The sequence below is a fragment of the Enoplosus armatus genome, chromosome 23, assembly GCF_043641665.1.
Source record: "Enoplosus armatus isolate fEnoArm2 chromosome 23, fEnoArm2.hap1, whole genome shotgun sequence".
Taxonomy (NCBI): Eukaryota; Metazoa; Chordata; class Actinopteri; order Centrarchiformes; family Enoplosidae; genus Enoplosus; species Enoplosus armatus.
In genome coordinates, this window is record NC_092202.1 from 12,147,128 (window position 1) to 12,167,295 (window position 20,168).

General features: G+C 42.9%; 1 protein-coding gene across 1 annotated transcript in view; it reads right to left on the minus strand.

The window, feature by feature from the left end:
* Window positions 1-807: 807 nt before the first annotated feature.
* The window catches only part of dnah2 (dynein, axonemal, heavy chain 2), a 58,589-nt gene continuing 39,228 nt past the window's right edge, over window positions 808-20,168 (minus strand). Inside the window, exons 57-87 of the mRNA XM_070929888.1 lie at window positions 19,819-19,958; window positions 18,853-18,985; window positions 18,134-18,273; window positions 17,665-17,875; window positions 17,336-17,452; window positions 16,905-17,046; window positions 16,498-16,667; window positions 16,125-16,241; window positions 15,867-16,031; window positions 15,552-15,674; window positions 15,235-15,383; window positions 15,044-15,110; window positions 13,689-13,839; window positions 13,425-13,573; window positions 13,107-13,240; window positions 12,592-12,736; window positions 12,142-12,341; window positions 11,506-11,632; window positions 11,053-11,239; window positions 10,361-10,509; window positions 9,958-10,141; window positions 9,508-9,698; window positions 9,205-9,396; window positions 8,514-8,698; window positions 7,438-7,672; window positions 6,201-6,352; window positions 5,685-5,799; window positions 2,927-3,103; window positions 2,362-2,436; window positions 1,232-1,382; window positions 808-962 (exon numbers count right to left, since the gene is read on the minus strand). Coding sequence (XP_070785989.1) covers window positions 808-962; window positions 1,232-1,382; window positions 2,362-2,436; window positions 2,927-3,103; window positions 5,685-5,799; window positions 6,201-6,352; window positions 7,438-7,672; window positions 8,514-8,698; window positions 9,205-9,396; window positions 9,508-9,698; window positions 9,958-10,141; window positions 10,361-10,509; window positions 11,053-11,239; window positions 11,506-11,632; window positions 12,142-12,341; window positions 12,592-12,736; window positions 13,107-13,240; window positions 13,425-13,573; window positions 13,689-13,839; window positions 15,044-15,110; window positions 15,235-15,383; window positions 15,552-15,674; window positions 15,867-16,031; window positions 16,125-16,241; window positions 16,498-16,667; window positions 16,905-17,046; window positions 17,336-17,452; window positions 17,665-17,875; window positions 18,134-18,273; window positions 18,853-18,985; window positions 19,819-19,958 — 4,728 coding nt within the window. The remainder of the gene's footprint in view (window positions 963-1,231; window positions 1,383-2,361; window positions 2,437-2,926; window positions 3,104-5,684; window positions 5,800-6,200; window positions 6,353-7,437; window positions 7,673-8,513; window positions 8,699-9,204; window positions 9,397-9,507; window positions 9,699-9,957; window positions 10,142-10,360; window positions 10,510-11,052; window positions 11,240-11,505; window positions 11,633-12,141; window positions 12,342-12,591; window positions 12,737-13,106; window positions 13,241-13,424; window positions 13,574-13,688; window positions 13,840-15,043; window positions 15,111-15,234; window positions 15,384-15,551; window positions 15,675-15,866; window positions 16,032-16,124; window positions 16,242-16,497; window positions 16,668-16,904; window positions 17,047-17,335; window positions 17,453-17,664; window positions 17,876-18,133; window positions 18,274-18,852; window positions 18,986-19,818; window positions 19,959-20,168) is intronic.

Genomic DNA, 20,168 nt, shown 5'->3' on the forward strand with positions numbered 1-20,168 from the left:
ATTGATTTGTATTTCCAGGACTGCCAATAAGAGCACAAAGCCAGGAAGTGATATATTAACGGGTTTCATAAAAATACTGGAAATTCAGTGTATTCCAAAACTAAAGCACTCATTTCCTATTCTGTTATTTAGCACATATTCTTTATAGCCCAGGACTGTCTTCATGCAAGTGCTTTGTCAATTCTGTTACACAAAATAGATGACAATGCATAACAGCTCATCAGATTACCAGGGAATTAAATGAGCACAGCAGACACTTACATGACCAGACAGTCACTCGATCCAGATGTTGCAAAGAAGCAAGTTTCCAGTAAAACACAACGCTTCTCAGTAGGAGACTATTCCCTGTCTGTGTGTGTGTGGGTGTGTAAGTGTCTATGTTTGAGCAGGGTAAAAGGGGGTCAGCATGGAAAGACTGATGCAGGTCTGTGAAGAGGAGTGAATAATCGCTCAGCTGACAGCGAAGAAAGGAGGCAAAAAAGAAAGAGAAGAGAAAGGGAGCTTACCAGAATTGTGTCAGACCAACTTCAAAGTGTCAAAGAATGATTCAGTAGGTTTATTGTTAAGCCCCAGGTGTGAAAACTGGCTTTATAGAACGCAATACATTTGAGAAGTAACACAGTGTTGAAATTTAAGGCGTCCATTGTAGCCTTGTGGCCTTTAAAACATGAAGGTCACAAATATCAAATTCCATAAACAGCATATACAGTAATAAACAGCTTAAAAAATAAATAATAAATATCAGTAGAAACAAAGTGTCAGAATCAGTGTGTGAGTGTGTGTGTGTGTGTGTGTGTGTTAAGGCCTTTAGTTGTCCAGGCTCATGAGGAGAGCAGTCCCTCTCTTGATCCAGTGGTCTGGGGTCACAGCTCCGGATTTGAGTTCCACACCGACCACAAAAGACGCTCGGCCTGCCCCGCCCGAACGCACCGGGAAGTAGTAGCACGGACACAGGTACATGCCTACACACACACACACACACACACACACACACACACACACGCACACACAGAGACACACAGAGACACAGGGTTGAGACAGTGAAACCATGGAGCACGACATCACAAACTACATACAAACAGACAGAGAAAACAAGAAACCAAAGATGAATCATCCAAAATAAAATAAAACAAAAGAGGAGAATGTAAAAACAAGGAGAGGAAGACTGAAAGACAGTCTGTGGGATGGTTGGAGTCAGGAAATCCCTGACAAAAAGTCCCAAACAACTCACTCTTGGCCGTCTTCTTGCGGTTTTCCACAGGTTTGAAGTGGATGGTGGGGATGGGGCAGACCATCTGCATGGGTTCAGCTTCCACCAGACAGGAGTTCTTCTTGTCCCAACCAGCCCCCTCCAGGTACAAACCTCGGACAAACACTCCATCCTGAAAGGGGGGTTGGCAGAAATGGAAGGGGTAATCAGGGAAGGGTAAGGCGAGACATACAAACACTTGTTTGGAGGTGACATGCATTTGTATGCAGCTTTGAAAAAACATGTATATGACAAACAGCCATGCCAATTAGGTAATGAAACTGAGAAAGGAGAGATGAGGGAGGGCTGAAAACAAGGGAAAGGGGAGGTCTGCAGGGGAAAAGAAGGAGGGAGGAGAGAGGGAAGAGGCAAAGAGGCAAAGAGGAAGAGAGAAGGTAGAAGGAAGGAAAGGGGAGAGGAAAAAAAGTGGCATAAAAAAGGAGAACAGAATGGGACGCAGTAGGTCATGAGGGAGAGAGTAAGGGAAGGGGGCAAAAACTGCCAAGGGGAAAAGATGGTGGGGAGAAGAGTTGTTAGAGGAGGGAGGAGAGACAGGACATAGGAAGACAGAGGGAGGGAAGGAGGAGAAAGTCAGAGACGAAGGAAGAGAGGCAAAAAAAGATCAGTTTGGACAGAAGGAAATAGAGTCAGAAGCGAGAGGGAAGCAGCACAAAAGACAGGAAGGGCTGGAAGTGTGCATTCGTTTAGGAGTAGCATAGAGAGGTAAAATGGAGAGAGAAGGGAGGCACAGAGAGGTTGATACAGACAGGAGAGTAAAAAAAGATGAAGTGAGTGAGAAATAAAGAGTTACAATGAGTGGCAGCAATCTGACAAATGAAAACATTTTCCATCAATGTCAAAATCTGAATTGTAGCTTTTATTATTTGCTTTGTAAAAAGAAAATGTAAATGCAAGAGCAGATTTGAGGAATGGGAAGAGAGAGGTGCAAAGTTGCATCCTTGCTTGGAATGAAAATAACTTTTTTCATTAAAAACAAAACACAGTCAATGTTTGAGTAGAAATGATAAATGAGATGGAAAGTGGTGATGACAGCAGAAAGCTAATGGCTCAGAAAATGGCAAGTTTATGGAAATGTGTGCATAGGGAGTCACCTTGGGCGGGTAAAGAAGGTTGCTGTCGTCTACGGTGGACACTATAAACTCCCAAGACAACGTGTCCACTGATATCTGCGAGAGCACAACTGTTGTTATTATTACCGGTCCAAAGGTCAAACAAGGACACTTACATTTATTGCAGTTTTTTCCAAATAAACAGTGTAACTGACAGGTATGAATGCATATCTGTTAGATATGTTTCTTAATGTACAACATTAAGTGCGGTGGTTGTTGGCTGTGAGGTGCTGAGAGGCTGAGATTTATGAATGGACTCAAGAGAAAAGAGTGTTCAGCAAGTTGGGTTTGCCAAACCAGCACGGGGGGGGGGTGCTGCAGTGTATGTCTGAAAACCAGTGTGTTTCCCAGGGTGTGATTTATGTGTGTATTATGTGTGCTGTGAAATTTAAACAGAACAGAAACAGCTGTTGTGATGCAAACATATTGTAGTTGTGATTTTGTTCATTTTTCGCTGTTTGATCTTCAGTTGGAGAATCACATAGTTAACTGGGTTTGGCTTATGAGACCCTTTCAAGCATGTGCATGTGGTTGTGTGAACTCTCACGTTGTGCTGTCGAGCAGAGGACTGCAGCACAGCGGTGAGGAAACCGTTGGGAAAGGTGAAGCTGGAGAGCCAGAACAAGTTGGGGGGCTGGGCCGTCTCTGCCCAGCTCGCAAACTGATTGACTCGCTGGCAAAGATCCCTGGTCCACGCTGCCAGGGGCTTCAGTGAGGGGTACGCCTAGTGGACAGAGAGTGACGCAGAGAGAGAGTGAGAGAGAGACATGGCGAATCTACAGTCATTTCATGCTTCCAGCTGTTGGCAGCTATTCATAATGGGAGAAAGTTAAGTACAGTGCAGCAGCACAGAGGTCTTATCAACACACGTATAGGGATGCAGGGAGAATTGTGTCAAATGTTCTCACCTTGCTTTCTAATAAGACAACTTTTACTTCCTCTGGTTGATTTGACATTGACATGATTTGTAGAGAACCACAGAAGATTAACAAGAATAACAAATAATCTACCATCACAATCATGATGAAAGATTATAGGTAACAATTAGTGGTACCAATCATATCTACATAAAAGTAAAACAACAATGAACAATTCTTTTCATTATCAGTTAATCCATACATTCAGATTACATTTTCAAGTAACTGATTACCCACTTAGTCTATAATTCCCAAAACATTCCCACACAGTTCCCCACAGTTCTCTATTGTTTGAGTACAAAAATATAAATGTGATCACAACATAAATCATAGCTGCCATAAATCTGCCAGTAGGTCTATACTGGTCCAGTAGGTCTATACTGGTCCAGTAGGTCTATACTGGTCCCTCGTCACACAAACATTTGTAGGGGAAGTCATGTAGATTCCCAGAGTGGAGTCATTTCAGTGTTTATGTTGAACCATTTTAGAAATATGAAAACAAATTGGACAAATACTGAGTTTATCCTTATTATTTGATTATTTGTCACTTGCTTTCATCACATCTTAATTGTTGTATATCACTAGGCTCCCTTTAAAAAATGAAAACAGACTTCAAAATGCAAAATGTTGCCGCTATGCACTAATTAAAAGAACAGATCAGGTCATGTCACTGCCGTTTGCCACCCAGGAGGGAATGATCATGGCATCAGTGACATGTCATTACCCTTTATACATTCACATAACTGATATGTACATCTCTTTCAAATGCTTTACATGCACATATGCAATACAGGCCCTACAGACAAACACACACACACACACACTGAGGAGCGAAGCCCTGTGAAGAAACCAAATACAAAATGGCCGGAGACAGAGAGGCAGGCAGGCCAAAAATTAGAGCCATGAGTCTGTGAGCTCAGAACTAATGACAGGCTGCCATGCCAAGGAGGGGCGGAGAAGAGAGGGATGAAGGGATGGAGGGATAACTGAGCAGGACAGAGAGTCTATGAGGGGCTGTTGTTGCTGCTTAGACCAGATGAGGCACGAGGAGAGAGCAGAAAGGAGGGAACACTAGATGGAAGATAAAAAAGGAATGAGATACAGTCGAAGATGAAGTGGAGAGTGAGTAAACCAAAGTACGCAAAAAGAGAAGCAGAGCAAGTGGTCACTAGAATAGAGAAGCTCAGCTGGAGGCAGCAGCCCTAATAGCTGTCCAATACTCCTATAAAAGGAAATAGATACACACACACACACACATTCCACTCACTCATACACTACACACACTCACACACACACTCACACACACACACACACACACACACACACACACACACACACACACACACACACACAAAGATACATGCACACACACTTGTAGCCAGAATCTTTTCTAGCCCCTTGACCCAGTCTGACAGCACCCTGTGTTCTCTCCCCACTGTAAAGAGAGGTCCAGTGATAATGAAGCCAGAATGGAGAGTTCGGACAGAATTACAGCTGGCATGCTGCCAGAGCCCCATCACTCTGTGTGTGTGTGTGTGTGTGTGTGTGTGTGTGTGTGTGTGTGTCTGCGGTTGGAAAGAGGAGAACAATAAGTGTGTGTCTGTGCAGCCAGGCAGAGTGATGAATAAATACACCTTTAATAACAGATCAGTGAGTCAGTACAGAGACAGGCCTGCAGCAGCTTGACTGGCTGAAGGGAGCAGAATAGATTAGCGCTGATCAGATCACAGTCACAGAGATCAATACACAAAGAGTCCCAAGTGAAAATCGGAACGGTCTCTGATCAATCTGCAGCACACCATCATATCTGTAAGTGACGGAAAAATAAACATCGCTGTCTGTATTGAAACATTATCTGTGACCCTCACAACGAAATGTTTGGTCAATGCTTGATTATCCAGTACAGCACAGCCAAACCAATAAAGGCTATATTTGTTTCACTGTTTACCTTGGCTGTTTTCATGCTTGGCTACCTTTTTCAAAGCATTCTTTTTATAATTTGAATCCTCACTGAGCATGAATCGTTTTGTCTTATGTTATTCAAGTCCACTCAATTCTCCAAAGAGCAGCTGTCTCAATATTATTGATCCTGGCAACACTTTAGTCTGTCTGCCCACTTGAAGTAAGATAGAAAGAAGAAAAGGAAGGAAGCAGGTGCAGTCTCACTTCACAAGGTCTCACCTCTCATACTGCATCAGCATGTGTACTGCATGTGCATCATCTATACATTACAAGAAGTTGAGAATTACGTCTCAAGCAGCAGAGAATGAAGAGAATAAATTGAGACAGTAAAGCATATTTTTTTCCTGTAACCTCAAAACAACTTGTTTTGGAGGAAGACTAGAGAAAATTGTGTGGGTTATTGTGGGTGCTATGTGTGTCTGGCACCTTCTCCCACAGTGGTGGTACACGGGCGTCATAGATGCAGTGGAAGGTCTCCTCCAAACTGGATGACATCACCACTAAGCCTTTGATCCCTTTCTCCAGCTCCACCAGAGACGAACTAACACACAAACATACACAGTTACAGCAACAAATCATCATTTTTACCCCCTATTACTGAAGGCGTTTATATGCACTCAGACATAGCGGTACAAACAAACAAAAATGACTGGTTTCTTTTGATTTTTTATCACTGCAATCAGATACACTTGTGTGATTGGTTTAATCACCCAAATCTGACCACCACATCAGGGCAAGAAACAACTCAGCCCTCTTTTCCTTGAGAGTTGCATCATTTCTAATTAATAGCATATGACAAACACAGCCCTATACTGTTAGTTTCAAATTACATACACATTGAGGTACAATACCTATGACACACATAGCCAACTGAGACAAAGAAACACGCACACATACACACACACACACACACACACACACACACACACACAGAGTTCATACATGATGGTGTCTAGCAGAGCGTTGTATCTCTGGATCTCTTGCAGCAGGACCACATTAAGAGGTGAAGGGTTGTCCTGGAGGAGGGACCGGGTGCCCTCGTAGTCAATCAATGCTGGGATCTTCCCACGAATGTCTGCCAAGAGCTCTAATACCTGGAAGCACAGATGGAACGTTGTACGAAAGCAGATGAGACAGGTTAACTTACAAAGGCACTGCACACAAGTATTTGCAGTGAAGAAACTGCAGAGACAGATCATGGAGCTGCGTACAAGTGGGGGACTTAGAATAGTTCAGGCTAAGTGATCCTTTCCGTAACACACACATATTACAACAACCACAATGATAATTTCTGGCTTAACTGCAGTGGTTATAAGCTCAGGGATATATCTTTTTTTGAATTTAAGACAAAGTCAGGACAAATTCCTAATAGAAACAAAAAAGATTCAGTTCTGAAGAATCCACGCCTAAACATGAAAAACATGTGGCTCACTTCAAGTCGCAGCTGAGTGCAATTATGTTGCAGAAATGTACGGTATGATCCGGAAAAGGGTTGGGTGATACACACCATCAACCATCAGAGCTTTCGTCATACCGTTTATACCAATGTAGCTATAGCTTCAATACCTCAGGGTGTATTAGCCCGTTGTTGCCAATGTTTGAAATAAAACAAGTCTGGTTGTTTTATCCACAAACATTTTTTTTCATTGATTTTCCAGAAAACTTACTGTATCAGAATCACAGATTGGTGAACACGTTGGAAATAACCACAAATGCCATAGGTCAGGACTAATTTAACGGACAGAAGCGAAAAGGACAACAGCGTCAGGCACACTGGTGACAAAACAAGCCACTTTGTAGTTGTAGAGCAATCGGCGTATTGTTACATATTAAACTATATACTTGTGTATACTGGTAAGTGTACTGGTATGCCTATCAGAGCATGCAGGAAGATGGGGGCTGAGCTGCATAGCATGATATTACAATATATCCATTCTTGTTACAATTGTATACAATATACGTCTTGGGCAGTTAAATACTTGAAAAACTGGTGAGTTTTTTGATAATCTAATAATGATTTGTATTTTTATGGAGATGATTTAGTTATATTTTCTTCATGCAGTGCTGATCTTCAACAGTTATTTTGCATATGCTTCCAATATGTATATAATATTGTTGTGTACTTCCACTCAACTAGTCATCTCTGCCCTCCTCTTCTCCCACCTTGCTCCCCCCTCACCTTATCTTCTCTACTGGGCATGGCCCCCGCAGCAGTGGGACTGGTGACCTGGGGCTGCAGGGAGAGCAGGGTGTCAAACAGCGTCCTGGTCTCAGCGATCTGGCTGGCAATGTCGGCATTAGAGTGCTGGCCAAACACCTCGGGGTGCTCTGTGGACGGCAGCATTGTGATATATTCCTTGTATGAGGACTGGGGACCGTCACGGGGGATGTAATAGGAGGTTAAGGAGGACAACCTGACAGACAAAGGGGGTATGACAGAATACAAAGTCAGTGCTATATATCGGTATTTATAAACACTGGTTACTTTGGCAATAACACAATAGAAAATGAAAAATCTGCATGTTCTAGACTTACTTTATCTGCATATATCATTTTATTTCCTGCTAGTACAATGAACCATGACCCAATTTCCCCGTAGAGATTATTTTCATCTCATCTAATGTAATTTGATGCAATATGTAATAATAATTCAATACAAAACCCTTACAATATAAAAGACAAAAATATACTGTTAGTGTATTGACAATATCTAAATGAATGTTGTATTTGGGAGCAGCTGCTGGAAGTGGTGGTGTACCGCAGGACAATTACTGTCCCTCACCACAAACACCGCTTAAATACTTTGAGAGTGGTTGGTTGGTTATGTGAAATGAAGGGAGTGGACACAGCACAAGTAATAAAGCAAACAAAAACAAAAACTGAGGACTAAGGGTCCTTCACAGTGTTCAAGTGCAACAATGTGTCTGCATTTCTTCAATTGTAATAATCTGATTGTCCACTTGGTGGTGCTGGGTCTCTGCGAACTGCGAGGATCTTTAGCAGGGAGTTGAAGTGGCCTCTGCCAATTTGCTTCCACCAGGGAAAGTGTCTTTTCATATCGACTGTATGCTTTTGAAGACTAAAACACGAAAACGTCATCATTCGCCATCATGTGTACATCTACAATACATACTTTTATTTAATGAAACTTAATAAATAATTTGCAGCATGCGCTTGAATTTATATAGCTTATTTAGTACTAGTACACAAAGATGTGGCAGAGTAAATGTGTGTGTGTGTGTTACAGTGTCTCACTTGAAGAAGGGCTGGTTTATGGCAGCGTCACAGAAGTAGTCATTTATATATGAGGTTAGAAGACGTCTGTCCCAGTCGTCTGTGACATGACCTCCATAGTTGACCCCAGCAATGAGGTACTTCAGTGCATCCCAGGGAATCTCCTCATACTCATCCAGGTACAGACTCAGCAGACTCTCACTCACCTAGGGGGGCATCAAGACCATAATCTTAACAGACTGACTTTGAAAGGCCAGACAGCGCACCAAGGGCAAGTACAAAATATCTACTGCAGAAAGTAGACAGTAAAAATACTTGACTGGAGACTGGAGAGGTAGAAATGTTAACAAATGCAACAAGTCGGATACAGTTTCATGCATTTGAACTAGATTGTCATTATTCATCAGTCTAACTGGCCCCCACTCTGACAGGGTATAAAAGGGCCTTTCTGATCGAGTTAAGTCTATATTTGTAACTTAGAGCAGATTACTGACGAAGAAAACATCGACCTTAACACAGCATACATTCCAGTCAATCAATAATTTCCATCATAACCACAACCACATCATGGCCATCTATCTTCACTGCACCATCCACGAAATGTCACCACCAACATCTTCACTGCGCTGTACAAGAGAGTCATCTTTCTGTTTTTGCTCTGTTCTTTTCATCAGCTGTAACTGTTTCATTCAGGATCAGATGAGGCCCTGACCTCAAAGTCAGCATCGTTGAAGCCATAGACAATATTCCAGCCCAGCTGTAAAAACTTCTTCCTTTCCAACAGGATGCTGTGAAAAAAGCAGAGGGAGAAGAGCAGCTTCCTGTAGAACACGGGCCTTGAGCAGCGGTTGAACTGAGCCTCCGTCACCAGCTGGTACAGACGCTTCATGTTGGCTTTCACACCCTGAGGACAACAGGGGACAGTGTTAACACTATGGAGGGTGTTACATGTAGGATGTAAAATAAAATAAAATAAAACTCAATATACAAAGAAAATGTGTGAAAGCACACGCACTTTTGGTGGTTCAGTGGTCATCTTGATGCCCGCCTGCAGGATGGTAATGGGAAATTCGGGGTGTGGTGAAGAGCTGAGCCAGAGTCTGAAGTTTGATTGGGGCTTCTGCACCTGTAGCTGCTCCACCAGCTTGTCCAGATCAGGCATCCATGAGAGAGAGAGGTGACAGTTGGCAAGGAACACCCAGTGCCCTGGGCAGAGAAAAAGAGGGCTTGAGATAAGCTGATAACTTGTTTAGATTTGTTACGTCATGTTGAGTTGTTTTTGTGTGTTTGGGTAATCTTGTGGTGACCATAGGAGGAAGAAAATGCATAATTCAAGTACTTTGACAAGCACAAGTCACTTTAGAAACTAGAAGAATCAGTCGTGGGAGAAAAAATACCACTGCTAAGAAACAGAATGATTCAGAGACAGAAGAGCAAAAAGAAAAAAGAGCAGTTGGTGTTGTACCGTTCTTGACGCCCTCCTCTATCATGCTCTTGGCAATGGGGGCCTGTCCTTGGCCCAGAGAGAGAGCATGGAAGTGCTTGCTCATGCCAGAGGCCTCAGCCAGCTGCAGCAGGGCTCCTGTGGGGTCCACCCCAGGAGACAGAACAAAGATGAGAGGAGTCCTGCAGGTGGATTCCTCCACAACCTGAGGAGAGGACAGAGAAAGTGAGAATGGATGAGCCAACACAGTGTAACTCACTGGACACCTAATCGAAACACTGTGGTGGGCTTTGTGAAAGTGAGCTACAATCAAATAGAATTACACAAATGATACGTATGGAACACTTATTTCATTCAAATTCAAAGCTTCAAAACTAATACTCAAGACAGAAGAAGCAACATGGACTAAACAGCTGACACTCACAGCCTTCATGTCGAGAACAGGCGGCTCCACAAAGCGAGAGCCGAGGTTGCTAACAATAAAGGAGGTGACACACAAGGAGACACGGTCCTGACGCAGGGAGCGTACTATCAGCATCTTCTGGAGCTCATTGCAGTTATTCTCCCAATCACCTAGAAGGGATAACAGAGAGGAAGGGTAAAACCAGGGAATTCAGGGGTGAAGGGGGGCAGTTTGGAAATGAGAAGGGGAGATGTGTGATTAACATGATGCGGAGTATTAAGAGAGTTGAGTAAAAAAGCCCTGAACAGGGGCTGTAGCAAAATCCTCCTCTTATCATATTCATACTGAGCCAAACTGAAATAAAGCAACAGAAGACACACATAAATACACACACATGCAAACCCACACACCCTCTTGCTCTCTTCTATCTCCTTAGTGAACCAACCATTAATAGATTTGTCTCATTTGTCATAAATAGCAGAGAGGCCACATATTCATCATCACATTATATACTGTATACACACACACACAAATCAATTACAGAAAGCATCTCAAGGTTCTCTATTGTCACAGTGTCATACAAGTAAAAGCTTGAAACACGTCAATGCACAGCGGCATAAACAAGCTGCCTTTCTCACACACCAATACACCCATCCAGACGCTTCAACATCATTGTTCCTCGTGGGAAGCAAAGTCCCATAACACATACAGACCTGGTAGTGTGGCATTCTCTGGTTCAGTGCTGGTGAACCAAAGGTTCCACTCTCTGGGAGACTGCTCAAATGAGGCCATGATCCCATGGAAGTTGGGCAGCTTATCCAGCTCTGTGATGTTGTCCCAGCTGGAGTCTGCCAGCCAACTGGTACAGGGGTTGTCCATCTGATCCTCTTTATCAAGTACCTACAAACACACCCATCAATAAATCAGTAGACAAACTATCCCTCCATCAGTGTATCAATAAATGGGCCAAACAACCCATAAACACATGAATCATACAGTATCAGGCATGTCTCTGAGATATTAAGAAATTAACTGGCAAAGAAAGGTAGTAAAAAAAATGAAAAATGTATTTCCTAATGGCTCTTGGACGTGTCCTTGTTCCAAGCCTTTGAAAATAAAAGCTTTGACCTGTTGGATTATCTTAAATCAAATAAGGTGTTTCTTACGAGTCCTCCTCGGAGGAAGAAGCTGTACTCATCCATGTTGAGTTTGCCAGCCACCTCCAGGATTTTGGCACACATCTGGAAGCTGAAGAGCAGCTTGTGGACCTCAAACAGACCACGACACGTGTACCTGCAGAGGATAAGACACTGAGTTATTGAGCGTAACCCCACAGTTAGTGCATGTTTCTGATCATATCAGATCATATCTTCTTTGTACATCATAAAAAGGCTCCAGCAGCTGGCTCAGGAAGTAAATTGGGTTATCAACTATATGCAAGGCTGGCGGTTCGATCCCTGGCTCCTCCTGTCCACATCAAAGTGTCCTTGAGCAAGACATTGAACTCCCAAGTTACTCCCAATGGGCAGGCCAGCGTCTTGCATGGCAACTCTGGTGCCATCAGTGTGTCAATGTGTGTGTGTGTGAATGGGTGAATGAGAGGCAAATTGTAAAGCGCTTTGTCTGTTGAGGTAGAAAAGCGCTATATAAATGCAGTCCATCCATTTACCATTTTATACAGCTTCTTTGTACATAAAAAAAAAGCCCATGGTCTTTCTCTGTCCATACAAAACATACGAATACTTGCATACAAACAGAACATGATTCATGAAAAGGGCCTCTCTTGATTCATCCTTGCTTACTTGTATACTGCGTATGTGTGGTAGTCATTGAGGTTGGTGATCCTTTCCTCCAGCTTGTGGCTGCGTTTGCTCTTTTCTATGCTGAGGTTGAACAGGTTAATGTAGGCATCCAGTGAAAACTGGTACATTGGGTCAATTCGGCCCATGTTGTTTAGAATGAAGAAGAGAATGGAGGCTCGTTGGGCACATGGGCGGTAGGCCTGTTAAGAGAGAGCACCTTAAATTAAATACATATACTGTATGCACTGTAACTGCAAATTAACCATTTTCATTATCAATTACTCATTAAATATGTAGTCTAATGCACAAACAAATGCCCTTCACAACTTTCCAGAAACCCCAGTGATGGCTTATAACTGCTTACATTGTTTTATCAATGGTCCAAAACCCTAAAGGTATTCAATTTATCATAAGACCCAAATCCCCAATCCCTTCATCCATACACCTGACCTCTCTAGCAGAGTCGATCTTAATCTCGGTCTGTTCGCTGCTCTCCAGCTGCTCTGAGACCTCAGTGGCTGTCACTTTGGATGTCTGCAGGGTGTTTACCAGCTGCACATCATCCAGCAGTGAGCCGGTCGCCTCATTCAGCAGCCTGGAAGGGTAGACACACATGCATATACAAGATAAAAAAGCCTATATACATAAATCCAAAAAACACTGCCACACTATTCTTAAATATCTATTCTTTTGGGCCTTTAATAAATCGTCAATACATTTAACCACTGGTTCTTTGCGAGGTGGGTCTTGCTGCTATCACTACTGCTACTTGTAATGTGCTTACCAGTACCAGGACGACAACCAACGCTACTACCGTTACTCTTATAGCAGTAACAGTATTAATTCTATACTACTAAAATTAAGAAAAGATTGGATCTTTCACCTTAATTGCAATTTGTCCACTGTGTGAAGACAATATGTGTGAAAAAAGGGAAAGGTCACAATGTCTGAAACAGCTAAACAACCTGAGGATCTCATCCTCCAGCTCCTGCAGGCTTCTCTTGCCAGAGGCAATGCTGATCACCAAAGAGTCCTTCTGTTCTTCCAGCTCTGGACGCTCCTTACGCACCACAGTTCCCAGTAGTTGGGCTTCCAGACCCTGCACATACATACATGCGCACACATAACAAACAATCCCATACACAAACAATTTAAGACAGCGGCTCATAGGACAAAAATGAGGATATGAACTCACAAAGAGAAGTAGAGTCAAAACATGCAGAGGACACACATTTATTCACACACACACACACACACACACACACACACACACACACTCCGACCTGCTCCTTGACGGCAAAGTTGACTATGGTGGTCTTTGTAGAAATCTCTGGTGTGTAATGGGGGTTAGACAGCTTGGTGGTGATGTAGAAACGAAACTCTGGACTGTACTCCACCTCCTTGTCACCCAGCTTCAGCAGCAGCCTGCCACCTGGAAAAAGCACACACAAGTGCACAACCACACACACAATGGATTCAGACACCCCTCATATTTAGCTGAAGATTTACTTTAACAGTTGTTATTTTAATTTGTGTGTGTGTCTGACCTATCCGTGTCAGGGACTTGTTAAGAATTGGGTTGAGAGAGGGGTCCAACTCCTCCTGGACATTCTGCAGCAAAACAGGATTCCCAAACTGGATGGCATTCTCCAGCACCCGCAGGTAGTCTGGCATTTGGAAGTCAATTACTTTCAGACCCTGCACATGTGGACACACACACACACACAGGTTTATATATCAAGATTATATATCGCCTTTATTTAATCAGTAGTCTCATTGAGATCAAGATCTCTTTTGCGGGAGAGACCTGAGTACAGCTGGAGAAACAGAACAGAGATAAGACACACAGCAAAACACAGCCTATCACACACAGGTACATACAAACAATACCATAAACAATCACACACATCGCTAATGATGTTCAAAATGTCATCTGAAGTTCAACTTATATTGTACAAAGTCAGTAATAAGGAACTGGTCAGAAAAAGCAAAGGACAGAGAGGAGAGGTGAAGTCTGACGTTCAGTCACAGTAGTTTAGGGAAAACAGTATATATGATCATGGGAGGTGCAAAGGTATAGTCACATTATCATGGAAAAACAGCCAATCGCTGTTCACCCCTGCTTGAACTGAAATGTGGATGAAAATCTAATCACTTGTGTTTCTGAATGTCCAGAACTGCCGTCATATTAAGACCAGGCAAAAAAGATATTCACTTGGTGAAATATCAGCATGTAGATGCAGCTACCAGGTTTGTTACAAAAACACTGTTTGAGTCTGAAATGTAGCGAACTACTGCTAGCAATGTTAGCATTGTAGCTCAGGTGGCGCCATTGAGTACAGCGCCATCAGGAGTTCTGGAATGGGAAATATTGCGTCCATGAACATGCAGTGCAAGACCTTTGTTTTTCTGCTGTAATGTGAACATGACTTCAGGCAGAAAAGCAGAAGTTAGTATGATGTTAAATTGTATGATGTCCTTTGGGACAACAAAGAAATGTTTCCTCCCAATTATGAAATACATTTACAGCACCATCTGCATAACATTGCTGAGTACAACCCAAATCAAGTCTTTCCAGAGGGTTTTCAGGGTTTTACACACCAAACATTTCAAGATAACTCTGGATAAACCTGCTTCTTAGAACCAGTAACCTGGTGTGTTTGTGATGTACTTTATCTCTTTGCTATATTTTAAGTTGAGGTAGCAACTTACCACATGCACATAGTAAACGCTACCTGTGTTGCTCTGTATTTACTACTCAGTGTACAGAAATCTGCCATTTATCATCAGTGGCACTCAAATACCCATGATTGTTCCAGACATTTAACTCTCCAACAGTAAAGACACAATAAGAATGAATAAGAAACAGAACAAGATTGGCCAAGACTTAGTCAAGACTTACTCTCTTCATCTCCATATTCTTGATCCACTTCAGAGCTTGGCCTTGAGGGTCCACCATCAGCGGCCATCTTGAAAGAAGTCAACTTGTATTTACAGTTTGAAACACATGTGTGAACAAAAACAAACCAATAGTATTTACTGGGCGACAGTTCATCTTAGTTAATAAAATCTTGAATAACAAATTGTGTCTACCGGTTGCCACGGGTGACGATAACTCCATTCTCAGTAGAGAATGCATCAGAGGGAAGGCCCTGAATGTTCCAGTCCCTCACTGCTGTAGGTTTGGACAGAAAAACTGCAAAACTGAACCCTGGTGTGCATGGGATCTCCAAGTCCCGTACCTGGGGGGGGGGGGGGGGGGGGGGGGGGCGCACCAGGGAAAGAAAGAGAAAAAAAGAGTGGGGTAAAACACAACCATAAAATTGTACACTTCAATTTCAGTTTAACATTTTAAGAGGACACTTCTCCTTCACGACTTGCTTTATGAGGGGTGTGTGTGTGTGTCTCACCTCCTTCATCCAGATGGCAAGCAGCTCGTCTCTATAGTTGGAAAGGAAAGGTCCCATGTAGGACAGGAAAGACGCTGCTAACAAACAGTCTCCTACCAGGTATCCCATGTTTTCTTCAAGACCCTGAAGCACACACCCAGATTACATAGGTACGTGTGTGTGAGTTATGAATTGTACGATCTTTTTGTTTCTAAATTACCCCAAACAAACCCCCAGAAAGATGGTGACTTCAAAGGACCAATTTTCAGGCCTGAGTAGGACAGGGGTTATTATTTTTGTTGTGTATCTGTGTGTGTGTGCATGTGTTTGGCCTACAGCAACTCTCTCCTCCCAGCGGACCCTTTCTCCAGCAAGTCCAGTCACCAGTTTGTCAGCTCGGTCCAGTTTCACCTCCATCTCATCTGATTTCTTCCTCAAACTCTCCTTTGTGGCCAGCTTCTCACCATGCTGCTTTTTCAGCTGGTCTAGCTTCTCCCCAACCTGCTCACACACAGGCACAGCAATTATATTAAATTATCATATTGATCTTGTCATATTGATCAGGCAGGCTGCTAGATGCTCTGGGGTCTGTACCTCTTGTAGTTTGTTCTGGGCCTCAGCCAGTGCAGCCTGTTTCTCTGCTAGCTGGGCCATGGCAGTGTTCAGTTGGGCCCGCTTCGGCTCCACCACCCTGTAGATACGCCCATAAACCTGGAGGAACAGAGTACACATCCATGGATTTAATTTTGTGTCATATTTTCCTGTTAATATAATGACTTAACAAATAGAAGTCTTATTGTTTTGTGATTGCTCTTTTGCTGTGCTCATTTTTTGGTGAACACTGTCGTGTGTGTGTACACTGTGCCAAAATGAGTACCGTAGTCTGCATGCAACTATTCAAACAATAATTAATGACTAACTACTATTCATATCTGTAAGCATGTGTGAGAGTGTGACACCCTCTTACCTCCATGGCTCTGACCCACATGCAGAGGGACTTGGCAGCCAGTGACACTTTGCCGATGATCTCTGGCTGGAAGTCTACCTGTCTGCAGTACTGGCCGATCTTCTTCAACACTCGGTCCGATATATTGTCCTTATCAAAGTGAACTAATGTTTTGATGAAGTTGGACTCACCTGCCAGAAACATTTCAAGGTCATATAAGTCAGAAAACCATGATAATCATACTTTTTTCAATTCCTCTTATATACAGTTTGGCTCTCAGTTTGTACAATTTCCACCCGGGGATCAATGAAGTATTTCTGATTCTGATACATTTCCTAATCATCATTTTCAAAGGGAAAGAAGTGCTGTCCTGTTTTGCACCTTTGTTTTCCCAACAAAAAGAACTCTGCCCTGCTGCAGTCTCTCACCCAGCTGTCTCTTGGCCTCTGCCCAGGTAGGCTCTTTGCCCTGAAGGGTCATGACAGCCTGCATCACTGTCTCCACCAGAGTTGGGGGGCGGCCATACGACTTGATCTCTGTCATGTCCTTCTTATTCAGAGACTCCAGAGCCTATGTGCAAAAAGAGGAGGGAATAGAGATTGTGTGAGAATGTGTAGTCATGTTTAATTCAAATTTAGACAGACAGAAAGCACACATTCAAATGACAAGGTGCTCACATCAGTGCAGAAGAGAAGTAGAGTGGTCAAATATACTGTCAAGGATCATTACTCATCAAACATCAAGGAAATAATTCAACCAGACATAATAATGAAGAAAGAGAGAACATAGAGTAAAGACAAAATGACCAACACAAAGAGGGACTGGCAGGATTCAAACAGTCAACAGGACAGAGATCTACCTTCATGGCCTCTTCCAGGGCAGGCAGGGCCTCGTCCAGGTCTCTCTGTGCATTTTCAGCCATGGCTTTACACTGTAACTCTTCTGCCCCAATTTTGTCACTGTTAGCACTGACCGCCTTAAGACAAACACACACAAACATACACCAAAGTGTCATTGACTATTATATGCCTCCTTCCTATTAATCAACTACCACACACCCTTCCAAACATTAACCACTTATGTAATCTATCTAACCCAATAGGATTATTGGGTAAGTCAGATGGATGTGAATCATGTAAATGCCTTGATGAAATCAATACTTTGTGTGCATGTAAACATGGTGCTTACCTTCTGCTGCTTGTCAGCCTCTATCTTCTGCTGTACGATGACGGACAGGTACTCGTCACACTGTTTCTGGAACTCGGCCACCTGCTTCTTGGCCTCCTCTAGCTCTACAGACATGGCCTCCACCTTCTCCCGTGTGTCACTGATCTTGAAAAGGCCGTTACGCAGCTTGCTCACCTGCTCCCCCAATTCACGGTGTTTCTCTGCCAACAGCCTGGATGGACACACACAATAAGAAGAGTGACATAGTGATGGTAACAGAGGCAGGTGTTTAGTGAATTGAATAGAAAATTAGACTATTATAGATGCACACATGCATATGTTAAGTGTGACTCAGGACACAGCTTAGTGGGTCTTTGTTAACCTTCTACATGTGGCCCTCAAGACACATCTCAAGTGTTTGAAGATGGTGTGAAAAGAGAAGAAAAACAGAAGCAAGCATAATTGAAGGAGAACGTTATATGGTGCCTACTTCTTGTATCCAGACACCAGCTCCAGGTAATTGGTGGGTGTCACATAATTATGTCTCTTCAGCTCCAACTTCATCCTTTGGGAGACCTGTGCAACCGACTGGTGTGTGGTCACAAAAACACTGGCAACCTTCGTCTGGATCTACAACATGATGCAGCATATGTAAAAATGTTGATCTTCAAACAAAAATCAAACCATAGAACTTCCAGAGTCAAATTATTTCATTGATGGAGTGATTGATATACTGCAAAGTCCAGTGCAGTTCATGGTAAAAAGTATAGATTTTAATTTTCTAAACTTGTAACTTTCTCAGTTTCAAGAGTACTATCAAACATTTTGGAAAGACTTGGAAATACTAATAATATGGAACCAGCTGTTTAAATTCACATTTTAAATGATACTGAAGGGGTATCAAGTTAAATCAATCCTCTAGAAAAGGATTAGAAAACCCAGTGTGAATGAGGTCTGGTTTCGAAGCTTGTACTGTAAATTCAATTTGGGGTGGACAATGTTTAGTGGGCACAAAAATTAAGACTTTAATGTGAAAAACTGGAAAATAAAGCTCTCTGTCACTCTTCAGTAATGTTCAGGTGTCTGCCTTCATTCCAAACAGCCATCCATTCCCCTCTATTTTTCCCACGTGTGAGACTGCATCACAGTGTTGGACACCAGTGTGAAGTGACAAAAATGTGTGTTTATGCATGTGCGTGCATGCCTCACCCCCTCCAAGGAGCCCAGCTCCAGTCCATCCAAGTACCTCTCAGCTACCTCCAGCAGAGCATCTCTGGGCCACTCACAGAACCAGTCAATGGAGGTGCAATTGACGAGTGCTGGGTACTGGAGGATGCGGTTCCTGTTGGCAAACAACCATTTATGAATTTTATCCAGATATAATTTGTTGAAATAATGATCCCTGTTATAGGCCTGTGGACTAGGTCTGTAAACTGGTGCATATATTTTGAGTTGCAGTTGGTTAGGAAAAAACTACTTATAGAATAATGAAGCAATTGTGCACCCGGGACACATTCAAAATCATGCTGTTTTTGTAGCAAAGGCTGTCTTTTCAGATGGGTACCTTAAAACAGATAAGTGTAAATAACACTGGCTAGCTTTAGGCAGTATGACTCAAAAGCACTTAACAGACCCATTTTGAAAGAACCTCCTACAGTAAGGTAGAGCAGAGTATGCTTGAGAGCTCCAGTATGAGTCAGTGAGTTTGGCTGGTTAATTGGTGCAGCAGGGCTCCCAGAGCTCTGGCAATGTGATATGGATCCTGCTAGCAGCTAGTGGTCAGAGGGCCAGGACGCCTCATCACCCAGAGAATGGTGATTAGCTCTGGGTAATGGTGCCTGCCAGCCCAATTAGCAGCATTATGTGTGACCACTACCCTGTGCCACTAATTACAACCAGGCCATCAATGCTTGAGGGAGAAGCTTGAGGTGTTTTTGTGAGATGTGTGTGTGTGTGTGTTCATGTGTGAATGTATGTGACAAGGAAAAGAGAGAATGAGGAAGAGAAAATGTGTGTCCATCTGTGTACACACTATATCTGTGTGTGTGCAGACAGCCGGTCCTCTCTGTAACAGCATCCACGCTGTTTGTAAAGCCTCAGGTCATTGCTACAGAATCGCCCGTTACTAGACCTCACAGCACACAGTGTGCTGCAGGAAACAGTATCAGAATCTACCTGAAGGGCTCTCCCACTGGGCTCATACAGAGAACTATGTGCAGGTTGTTCCTCACTCGCTCTATCAGGTAGCTGAACAGGGAGTCAGGAGTCTCCACCACATTGTCTTTCCTGGCAGACTCTGACAGAGCATTGCATACCTAGAGGTAGAACGACAACAGCTACATGTTATGAGAATTGGAATCAAGTTGGAGCTGACTTGAGACATGTTTTTAATATAAACTATAATGATCTATAGATGTACATGATCCTGCAGTATGCGAGTTAAATACATATCGGAGCATATTGAACATCTGCAATAATAAAATGAACAAAAAAATAAACAGTTTCTGATTCTGATTCTGATTCTG